Source organism: Morone saxatilis, unplaced genomic scaffold (genome assembly GCF_004916995.1).
Source record: "Morone saxatilis isolate NCDOM2014 unplaced genomic scaffold, NCSU_SB_2.0 Contig10, whole genome shotgun sequence".
In the NCBI taxonomy this organism is placed as follows: Eukaryota; Metazoa; Chordata; class Actinopteri; family Moronidae; genus Morone; species Morone saxatilis.
This window is the reverse complement of record NW_023339652.1, coordinates 4768838-4780492: the sequence shown is the minus strand read 5'-3', so window position 1 is coordinate 4780492 and position 11655 is coordinate 4768838. Positions and strand designations below refer to the sequence as shown.

Below are 11655 nucleotides of genomic sequence, written 5' to 3'. Positions count from 1 at the left end.
GTGATGCTGCAGCTCCGGTAGTGTCTCCAGTCTCCAGTAAACAGCAGTCATGGCGACAGTGGTCCAACCGCTCTCTCTGGATCGAGGTAAGGCGCTTGGAGCTTTGCGATTTCTGCTTATCATCCGTGGCTTTTTTCTCTCCACCCTCGTTTTTGAAAACTTAGGCAAGGAACTGGCAACCCGGGGTAGTCCCGGTTCTTTGTGCCGGACTCGGATTTCCCCACAAATTGTCTGTCCGGGTCGTTATTTGAAGGCAATATGAGCTCACGCTATTCTGAAATGAAAACGTCCAGCCTCTCCGTTGTGTGCGTTTTGCAGAGTGGAGCGCTTGTTTCCCTCTGTTGTATTATTGCGGGGTCTTTATGTGCACATTCATTAATTCTCCATCATTTTTTTTTTCTTCTGACGGATGTGATATCCTCACACCGCTTACAGTGCGTTTCGTAAATTCCCATCTTTATTATGTAACCCTCCTCGGTGATGTTATCCCGTTTCAGCTCGGTTTTCGCTCTTTATCTGTTAACAAAAAGCTACTGTATCGCTTTGGCATGAGAATCCACTTTGTTACATAGGAGACAACTTTTGTATTTGAACTGGGCAGGTGCAATCTAGGCAGGTTACCGCGGTTGTTGTCTGTTTTTGTACCTGTTGGAAACATACAGTATGCATGCACATTTTGCAATTAAAGGCGAATGGTATTTTCTGATGGTATAATAAACCCAGCCTGGTTTGCTAATGCACCACAGGTAGTGTTTACCAACAGTTGAGGTAGTATGTAATTGCAGACCATGTGACTTAAACACATATTTGTGCATCCCCTGACTTAATTCACATGGTAGTAATGCCTCCAGGATTATATTTAAGTGCTGCTATCCTTCCCATAAAAAAGATATTTTACCAAAGCTCAAGCAAACCTAAAAGTTCCCTTTGTAGTTTCATAGTAATACCACTGGGAGATTTTTATAAGTAAAAAAATGTCCTATATACAAGCCTGAGAAGTGCACACTCACTTTAAATCCACATTCTGTTTTGTTAAATGTCTATTTTTGAATAATAACTGAAATAAATGTAAGTATTGCATTTAGACCAAAGCATATCCGCTGGCAAAATGTAATATTGCACAAGTCTTACATAGGAAATTGATGCTGTCAAATACAGAGAAAGGAGACACCTTAACTATTTCCTCTGTGCCAAGTAAAGCTAGCATCGGCTCCCCAGTCACTTTTAAGCCACAAGAGGTGACTATAAATACACTTTACTGGTGGGAGCATACATAATTATGCAGGAATTAATCTGACTGCTGTCACTTGCTATGTGATTAGCCACAACTGATCATTTTCCGCTATAAGGAATTAGTTGTTTGTCCATGTGCTCAATTGCAATTTGTTCTTCAGTAAAGCTTAATGTTTGTGAGCCGTGAAGCTTTACCGATGCACTGATGCTGACAATCTGCTGGGTTCGGAAGTGCTATACCATGGAGAGTTAATGAAATGAGTCTAAGATTGCATCAGGCAAATATATATACAATACAAGTAACGCTTTTCCAACCCACTCATCTTATAGAATTATAGAAAGGGGCTTAGCTGTACTGATAAACAAGCTTTTAAACACTGAGGGTAAAAGAATCGTCTTCCATCTTGGTAAAATGTCAGCATTCAGCCTTATCTGATCTTAGTCATTTGCTGGGGCAGTGATTCAGGCGTGACCTCAGCCTGTATACAAGGGGGGCTGATCCATATTCACATGCTGTGGCATGAATAGGACCAGTCAGCGGCTGCCAGCTATAATGGCACGAGCAGTAGTAATGATAGTTTCACACAGAAGCCGTCAGAGAGAGAGAGAGAGGCAACATTACAGGGTCTCTTTTTTCAGCTGCTGCCACTTTCGAGAAAACACTATAATTGCTAATGAAAAGGTAGCCTCGTCTTGTGTTGGGAGTAGGCTTTAGCTGCTGAGTTGCTGAGTGTGTCAAACACGCAGGGAGGAAACGGACTGAGATGTTCATTTCCAGAGCTCCCACTTGGCTTGGGCCACAGCAGGATGACTTTTTTTTTTCGTGACTGGCCTTCCTGTTATTGTCGGAGGAAACGACTGTGATAAGCAAGCACAAGCACCCTATCAAGGACAATGGATCTGAACCTCCCTGAATGATTTATAAAACCACCTGAATTCTCTCTAGAGCTGGCATTAAATGACAAATAGGCAAGTCCCAGACACGGCAGCCTTTTTTGACATGAAAAGCAGAGATCATTGTGGGTGAATCACAGTTGCTGTTGGTCAAGGACGTGTCAGAGACCTAGAGAATGAGTGACACTAGTTTAGATGTGGACCGTTTTGCCAACAGAGAGATTGTGTGCAGTCATTTTAAGTTGTAACAACTATGAACAAAACAAAAGCCTAAAGCTAGCTGCATAGTGCTTTGAGCTAAATGCAACATGTTGATATTTAGCAGGTATAATGTTCACTGTGTTCACTATCTTAGTTTAGTGGGTTAGCAGGTTAACATTTGCTAGATCAAATATTAAGGGATCACCAAAGTTATTCTGAGGGGGAGATGAATGTGTGTACCAAATTACATGGCAATCCATCCAATAGTTGTTGATATATTATATTCAAAAGCACAAATATTGACTTCATGATATACACTATACTGTTGGGAAAGTCTGAACTGTAACCAACCGATAAACAATCCATAGAACCGTGCTACCAGCATGGCTTAACAGTTGGATTGAAATTAGCCACCCTAAAGGAGGATCAACTTTACTGTGAACAAAATATATAACATATAACCCTTTTAGCAACTGATGTATATTAAGACCTCGTATATCTACATCCCATAATTGGGATGGATTTAGTGTGCATGTCTAGACAGTGTATGATTAGAAGAGAACCACACTCTCAAACACTTACTGCAAGTATTATCTGTCTTTAATGTTTTACAGGACTTATGCTTCAGTTAGTGACTTCCTCCATTTCCCAGGATGACCTTTGATAACCCAAAAATACAGCTGCAAACTTGTGCTTTCAGCTGTTGGTTATACAGCTAGAAAAACAGCGATAGCCTCATGGTACCTTAGGAAAGACATGAAAGCGATAGATTTTCAATTTGAGAAAAGGTGGGTTGTGTTCCCCTACACAGAATGCAACATCTTGTAGCTGCATCACATTCTGGCCTATAGGCCAGCTGCCTATAGAGAAAGCGGTTTCAGTGCATTCCTTCCTGCGAGGCTATTGAACACCACTTCAAAATAGCAACTCTAGAAAGAAGCCCTTACTCCTTCAAGTACGACCCCTTTTGGTGATTTTTTTGATTTACTGTGTGGCTACATTTGGTTAGTTTAACTATTTCTGTACTGTTTATAGCCTCCGGTCTTAATAGATTGAAAGCAATAACTGCAGCACTCTACTGCCCTAGTCCTTGTTTTCCCTTTGAGAGTTTACTGATTTGAGGCCAGACCTTATTTCCATCACATGCTCTCAGTCACACGAGCGATTTGAAGGATTAGAGGGCTGCTGACAGGCTGACGTCACTCATAGCTGGTTATATCTCAACCCACTTCCTTATAATACAGAAATAAAGGTTCTTAAATGAATTGTCTTGGAAGGGCACTGTCTAGTAATTAGCCAGGATAAAGAAGACAATAAGCGCAATGTTTTCAGTCTCTGCTTTCACCACAGGCTCCTTCAGGAGCCATTAGCCCTCAAGGAGTGATTTATTTGTCGTGCTTCGAGGGGATCGTCGCAGTAGGACAAATTAGAGCTAATTCTCTTGGCATGGGGACAGGAGTTGTTTGGTAAAGCCCTGTCGTCCCATTTTACTCTTTCAGAGTGTGATTATTTCAGTTTTTATGGTTGGAATTAGCAGCGGAGTAGCCAAGGGCGCCAAGGACACCCAGGTCAAAGTGGCGGTGGCAGATGGCCCTTTCAGGATGCTTTTATTCTAGCATGCATGGCATCCAGATAGCATCTCTCAGGGTATGATGGTAGGAGAGGAGTCAGAGAAAGGTAATTTAAGCCTTTTCTGACATCTGCTGAGGTGGAAGGTGACATTTCAATCAATAATCAAAGTCAGAATTTGAAAAGAGAATCATCAGGTTTCAGAGATTTAATCACGGCTGCATGGTTTAATGAGCTCGGCCTCTGATGTGGACGTGTTTATTTACATCACTGCAGTTTTGTCAAAATGACACTTCTAAGTACTGAAAATGAATTACACTCATCTCTGCCACTATTATAAATTGACTAATTATACCAGAAAACTGGAACACGGCCCAGTGTGAACACATCCCCACAACAATGTTGTGGAGCTTTGTCGAGCATTGAAGCCTTCATTATATGTCACTGTGGCTTTGTTCAGCTCTGTGCCTTTTCTTTAATCAGCGAATGATTAGGCTGACCTTTTTTAGTCACAGCCTGATCTTAGAGGAGCCCAGGGAAATGAGTTTCCAGAGTATGGTGCCACACAGGCAATCATGGTTGTCATTATGGTTGTAATATCATGTGAGGACTATGTTTTGTTCAATATGTGACCTGTTATCTAAGCAATATAAACACACTTTTTTTCAAAATCCTCTATTCAAAGCTTTTGCACTTTTATAATACATCTATGATTATTAGGTCCTTCCAGGAATTATTTTGTTCTGTGCCAACTTGTCCTTATTCAGTTTTTTGACTGTTTCTGCCTTAGTTGGTAAGAAAGCCTTTCCACAGACCCCAGAGGGAGGGAGAGACAGGGTAACTTTTTGTAATGTTAGAATAGCCAAGAGACTTATTTTTTCCGAGAACATTAGAGACCCCCCCTAATCAAATACAACATTCCCACTAACTGCATTATGTTCTGGCGTGTTTATGGAAGTACAAGTGAAGAATTGTTCAAAAATGTGTGTTTTTATCCTATTTTATATACAAAAGACTTCTCACTGGTGTTGGAACTATTACTTAGAAATGGTTGAGCTCTTGCTGTGAGCCTTACAACACAATATGATGTTTGCCCTCAAAATATATTTAAAAAAAAATCTTTGTAGCTACACTGCAAAAATGTCTTGATGTTTGGCCCCCTTTTTTTCATGAAACCAGTGCTAGACAACAAAACAGCTCAATAAATACAAGGTTGTCAGAAGTGTTCATGTTTTATTATAGGGTTTTTCTTTTTCAAAGGGTTTGTGTGTTCTAATTTCCATTCTAATTGGATACACATAAAACATGCAGTTTCATCTTTTGTTCCTACTATTCTTCTTTTCTTGTGCTGTTGTCTTTGTGTGGTGAAAACATTAAGTAATCTTTTTAATAGAGGTTGTTTAGCTCTATTAACAGTGAATGCTTTGCTAGCTCGCCTGTTTACTCTTTACACCCATCATGAAATAATATTTTCGACATGGAAAGTCAAGTATATGTTTGGCATTCAAGTGATTAAAGTCTTATGAACACTGTTGCTAGGCGACCAACAACAAGTTGTCTCGCTCCGTTTTCAAAAATGATTAATAGTGCATCAGTAAACAACAAAAATTAGATAATTCTAGTGTACATCATCACTCATGAATCCGGAACTATCACAAATTTTTCAATTACTTCCCACTCTTCTTGCAAACACAGTAAACACGATCCCAGTTGAAGAGACCGCGAGGCCCCTGGCCCTTCACACATTCACTCCGGATCTTACAGTTTGATGTGAAAAAGAAAAGGAATATGGCATGAAACTTCTTGGAAAATGATACAGTTCCTCTACTACTGTTTTGATTCTGTTTGAAGCACGAGAACCCCTTGAACTCATCATAAAAGTGGAGGGAAGAGCCAGCAGTAAAATCTGTGGGGCATACTTATTTGAAAAAAGGTTTTAGGGACTTTAATGCTACATTTAACTTTTTTGTAGGTTCTGTAATGATAATATTGTGATTCCATTATCAACGCACAATGGAAACTTTGTTCGAAAAAAGTATTAGTGAAGTCTTGACAGTCACTTAATTAAAAAACTTGCATTAAACTTCGCTAACTTAATCATTAAGCATCACTAATGAGAATGCCCTCATCCTAAGTATAGCAGAGGGAAATTAACTGCTGACAGGATCTCTGCTGCTGTTATCACTGTGCCTAATATGGCAGCACTGCATTGCACTGTAACTATATCTTGATGTAGGATGCACACAAGTTATTTTGGTTGGTGTTACAACTCTTCAAAGACATCAAAAGACTCAGAACTCATGATTGTCCTTTTCACATTGCAATACCTTAGAGTTTTTTTTAAGCCTTCTCTGGCAGATAATGAGAGAAAGATTTTTTTCTTGTGTCACCGTTCTTAAAAAAAAAATCCTCATTTAGATACAGCAGCATCAGCTCCCTTTTCTCCTCCTTTGGAGAAAAAATCTGTCAAACTACACAGCAAGTATGACCTAATTGCATACAGTCTGACTGCTTCAGAGATACGCTAAATTTAGCAGACTTGCACTTGTCAGTGTGGAGATTGAGTGTACATTTTCCATTGGGGTGATGTAAAACTTGTACAGATGTTGCACACATCTGGACCCACTGAATCCCCTAGAGCACAAAACTGTGGGTCTCTGGGTTGAGATAGAGTCATTACAGTACAATAAAGGACTTGAGGGTGGAACTTGATTCCCCTACACTGCATTTTCAGTGATTAGGTCAGGATTACTGAGGAGTCTAGTGGTCGCGGAAGAGTTGAGTATTTTACTTACGTAGCAGCTGAGTAAGACAGATATCAGACTCAAATGCACAACTCAGGCAAACACGTAAGGTAAAAGCAAATGTTATTGTGTTGCTGGTCAAAAGCAGGGGTTGGTAACAGGCAGTCAGGACAAAGGGGGCAAGGTATGCAGGCTGAAATTCCAAAAAGGCAAGCAAAAAGACAGGCAGGCAGGAACAAGAAGGCTGGAATGCTAAGAGTGAGTTACACAACAGGTGAGAAATGCTCAGGCCTACTTCAGGGCAGGGACTGAATGGCAGACTATGGAATGACATGATAATTAGTAATAACATGAGGTTAAAGCTGCATAATCAATTTTTTAAAATTAATGATGATGACATGATTACGTAATTTTTTTTTTTACCATAGCGTCAAACTGAGTTCCCCTCAGTTCTATGGAGCATTTACTTTTTTTTCCATCTTTTTGGTTTTATGGCCCATTACGGTTTGATTTGTTTCACTCACACAACGCTCATCAAGGTCATGTACAGATGCAGCAGGCATCCGTTTACAGCAGGAAAGCTCCTAAAACCCACTACCTGTAGCACCAAACAGCAGGTAGGCAAAGTTTGTGAACATAGTGGAGCGTTTATCAGTTAAAGAGCCAAGTATTTCCCTCAGGCATTGATGGAGAGCAAAATAAGAGCCGAAAGAGAGTGAATATTTCATCAGGTGGCCAGAAACACCACTCCGCATGAATGCTAATGTTGCTCTAGGTCTGCAGGATGTGTAAATAAGCAACTGTATGCTAAAAAGTTGGCCATATGATGATATTTAATATATTATATTAATATTTTGTGTTCACAGCTTGTTTCTGCTGCTGCCAAGTGACCAAAAAACAGTTAATGCAAGTTTAAGTGAAAATAGCAATACTACAATTTGTTCTGTGTTCCGTGTTATATTAAGATTATTATTACTTAATTAATCTATAATAGTACATTGTATTTTATAAGAATGCTTTTTTTGTATGTCAAATCTTATGTGTATGTATGTGTAAAGAACCCAGTAACCATAACAACAGTCAAAGTAATGTAGCAGAGTAAAAAGTACTATATTTGCCACTAGTGGAGTAGACGTTTTTCCAGTACTTTGAACACAGTGCTTGTGCAGTTATTTATTTAAGAAAGCATCCTCCTGAGTACCTTTACATAGTCATATTGGTGCAAAACGTACTATATTTGCAGTTTTATTGGTAATCTGGCAATTTTTCCCCTCTAAAATCAGAATCAGTATCGGCCTAAACAATTCCATATCGGTTGGGCTCTCTTCATTTTGGATATAAAAGTGTCAAATCCAGCAGTGTTCATGCATGTTATCGCATAGCAGAGTTGGTAAGTCATGGGCGGGATCACGTTTCCTGTATTACCCTCCAGCTGAAGTTATTCATAGACTGCATATAACAGGCACACCATGTGGGTGTTGAGCGCATACTTGGTGTTATCTTCAACTATGCTTCATTTGTTCTGTCAGCCTCTTTTCCTAGCTGAAGGTATAACATGAGATGGGTGTGGGTTATGTCATTGATATCAAAGTGCACAGGGTCTTGCCTTTTTTTTTCTCCCTCTCACTGCTAGACTATTAGGTAATGTAGTATGTCATTTCGCTGCACATCTGATTCAGGAATCATTTGAATGTGACGTAATTCTGACCCCCAGCAGTCATGTCAGCTGCTTTGTCATGGAACACAATCGCCCTCCGATGCCTCTCCCCCTGGGTTTTTACACCCCTCTGATCCGTCACACAGCTCATCTGATGTCCCACTTTTACGTCAAGCATGCAGAGCATCTGTGTGAGTTCATTTGGGTTGAAGACACAAACAAAAAGCAGAGGGATTTTTTGCACTGTATTATGTGCTAGAAATAATTCAGCATGTGCACAGCAGTATGAAAAATATCATGACAGCAAAGCAGAAAATTCTCAGACATATTCTTTCTGTGTTGGATTAGATATCCCTGAAAGCAGTAAAGAGAAAGTGTGCCAATACGGTGCCAGCAGACATTTCATTACCTCTGAGCTGCTCAGTGTGAACCAGAGAGATATATGATTAGCACTTATTACCACTAATTTTTCTGTGCACACCTGCAATTACATTCTCTTGTAATCACTTGTTCTCTATCCATTACTGTTACAATGGGATACAACTGCAAAAGGGACATGACATATATTGACAAGAGCAGGCTTACGCTATTACATTTGCTGTCAGTGTAGGTAACATTGGAACATTTAATTGAATTAAAACTGTGCAGCTCATCTGATGCAAAGCTTTATAGAATTCAAAATTAGAAAGATTACATCAGGAAATGGACAGGCATCACTTCTGATCAGTGAGATGAAAGCACCACCAAAAATGTCTGCAGAATCAATCTTTGAAGTAAAATTCCTAACGCCTCGTCAAAGTCCTTGATGTGGATAAAGTAAGTGGTGCTAATGAGAATGTGAACGCAAATAATGGCAGAGAGAGAGAAAAAAAACGTCTTTTCTGGATGGCCCTTGACCTCTGTTTAATGAGAAAGAAATGCTCATAAACCTCCTAGACAGATGCCCTTGCTGCTTGGACGTGTACCAGCTCATTACAAGCTATTCAGAATCGGTGTTTTTTGATATTCAGGCGTAGGGGAAAAACTGACCATTTCACCTTGATAGAAAATATTATCGCAGAATATCAACCCTGTATGGTGGATTTCTTTTGCAGAGGAAAATAGTTAACGTGGCTGTAACCAAAATGTTCAAATAGGGATGAACCTACAGATAATGATAACCTCAGTTGGTCCATAAATGTACTATTGTGATTCACTCTCACTGCTGCAGGCAGCTGTTTTCTTTGAAAACCCCTCTAAAAGGGTTTTTAGACAGCAAACAGGCACGGTTAGAGACTAGCTATTGAACATACTGGAACATTTACTAGCTGAAGAGCCAGATATATAAGGGTTGGTTTATAGAAATTACAATACCTTTAGTGGTATCTAGCCATGCAGATAGTTTTGGCTTTATACAGCATTAAAAACAGCAACATAGATTCTCCCAGTCACTCTGGATAATCCACAGACCTCAGTGTGAACAGTTTTCACTCTAACTACTTTCTACTGAGGAAATATAACTATAACAACTGCTGACAGGGCGGGCTGTGAATCATCCTAAGACACGATTTTAGGAAGGAGATGTTGCTGTTACAAAATGCCATTTTCCAATACAGTGTAAAGCATAAACAAAACTCCATTTACCTCTGTTGTTTTGGGACGGAGGCAGAAATCTCAGAACCTCAGCAGAACCAAAACCAAAACTATTAGTATGTAGGTTATAGATACCACGAACCAACCCCGTTAACACTGTGAGCTGCCAACAAAGGAAAGTATTATACAACCTGCACCCTGCCCACATGTTCTTGAGACGCCTCCAAAGCAAGGCTTGGACTCCAATTGACCCTCAGACAAGGCAGATGAATTAAAAGTACAGTTACCAAATGGTTGAGGCAGGCAAAGGTCGGCAACAGGGTAGCAGTCAGAACGGACAACCGAGCACAAAGGAGCATAAACAAGCTGGCAGAGTGTCCAAAAAGGCAGGCAAGGGTCAAAAAACAGGGCAGACAGAAAACAGGCAAAAAGGCAAGAACACAGATGGCTCAACAGACAATCTGGCAAGGAGCAGGAGAAAATAGGCTGTTATATGTTCTAGACTGTTTGCTAAACCTTTCCACTAGTAAGTGTCCAAGTCATCAATTTTGGGAACCCCTAATTAAAAGAATTATTAAGAATTTAGAGTAGCGTTACCATTGTAGATTGCATTTTTTGTTGTGCAACAGCTTGATAGGCATAGCAACAGTAACTAAGGGGGGTGGGGCTTAGCGAAAGGTCAATTAAAGCAGGTGCCTGCGTGGGGTTTGGAGATCAGGTGACTGGAACTGGCAGCAACACGCTTAGGACCACTGCTGGTTGGACAGGATATAGAGTGACTGGCAAAAATTAAGGGCTGGCAGACGCTATGACAGTTATAAGTAACATTGTGCCTAATTTTATATACACATACTGTACCCGTGACCATCTTTAGACAAGACTTTGAGAAGAGTCGTGTGATTGCCAGCTTTTATCTGCCAATACAATCCTCACGGGACTGGTTCTCGCGAGCCATAACCGGTCCTCGAAGGGAACCGAGCCTGCAATTTAAAGCAGATCAATATAATCCTCAGTGCTTTATTACACAACACTTGAAATAGAACAGGCATTCGATTTCTGTGAGGCGTGCTCATTGTCTCCATATGTAGTATAAAGGTGAAATGCAATAAAGGCTAAAATCTTACTGTGTTTCACGTTTCCTTTGTATGGCCTTATACAGTTTTCACATAGCCAGAGCTCAAGATTAGTTATTTTCTTGTCTCCCACAGGTCTGCAAACAGTAAAAGCTCCTCTATCTGCCGCCTGCTTTATTGAGTTACTCTATATTCCCAGAATTCAATATCTGTGTGTGTGTGTGTGTCATGCCTCTACACACAGTTTGTGTCCACCACTATGTACTATGAATAGAGACTAGTACAGCTTTGTAGTATGATGACTGTGTGGAGAAACTTACTGCTTGTTATGATGACACTTGATTTTCTAATGGTATATATTAACCTTTACCTCACTGTTGACTTGGCAAATGGTAAAAGGTGGGGGTGGATACAGGTTGAAAGCATACAGAAAATTGAAATAGAGAGATTAACTGTGGATGCGCACAGAGAAGAAGATGTGTGGTGTCGTTGTTATTTATTTGAGTTTGTAGATTTTATACGTTTTATGAGGATATGTTTGAGAAAGTGAGTTGTAGTCTGTTTTTACAGTTTAGTAGTATTCTCTGGCCGATAGTTTGGGCCACCTGTAGAGCATTTGTGTCTCCTAGTATGCACAGGGATACAGGGATTCTGAAGAATAGTAATGGCCAATGCTCAAAGAATAGTAATGGTTTAGTAGTTATTTCTTTCC

The 11655-nt window shown here is 40.1% G+C and overlaps 1 protein-coding gene across 2 annotated transcripts in view; it reads left to right on the top strand.

Moving 5' to 3' along the window:
• Positions 1 to 11655, top strand: part of lin7a (lin-7 homolog A (C. elegans)) — a 35537-nt gene continuing 23882 nt past the window's right edge. For both annotated transcript variants that reach the window (XM_035672946.1, XM_035672938.1), the window contains exon 1: positions 1 to 86. In XM_035672946.1, coding sequence (XP_035528839.1) covers positions 50 to 86 — 37 coding nt within the window. In that variant the 5' untranslated portion in view covers positions 1 to 49. The remainder of the gene's footprint in view (positions 87 to 11655) is intronic.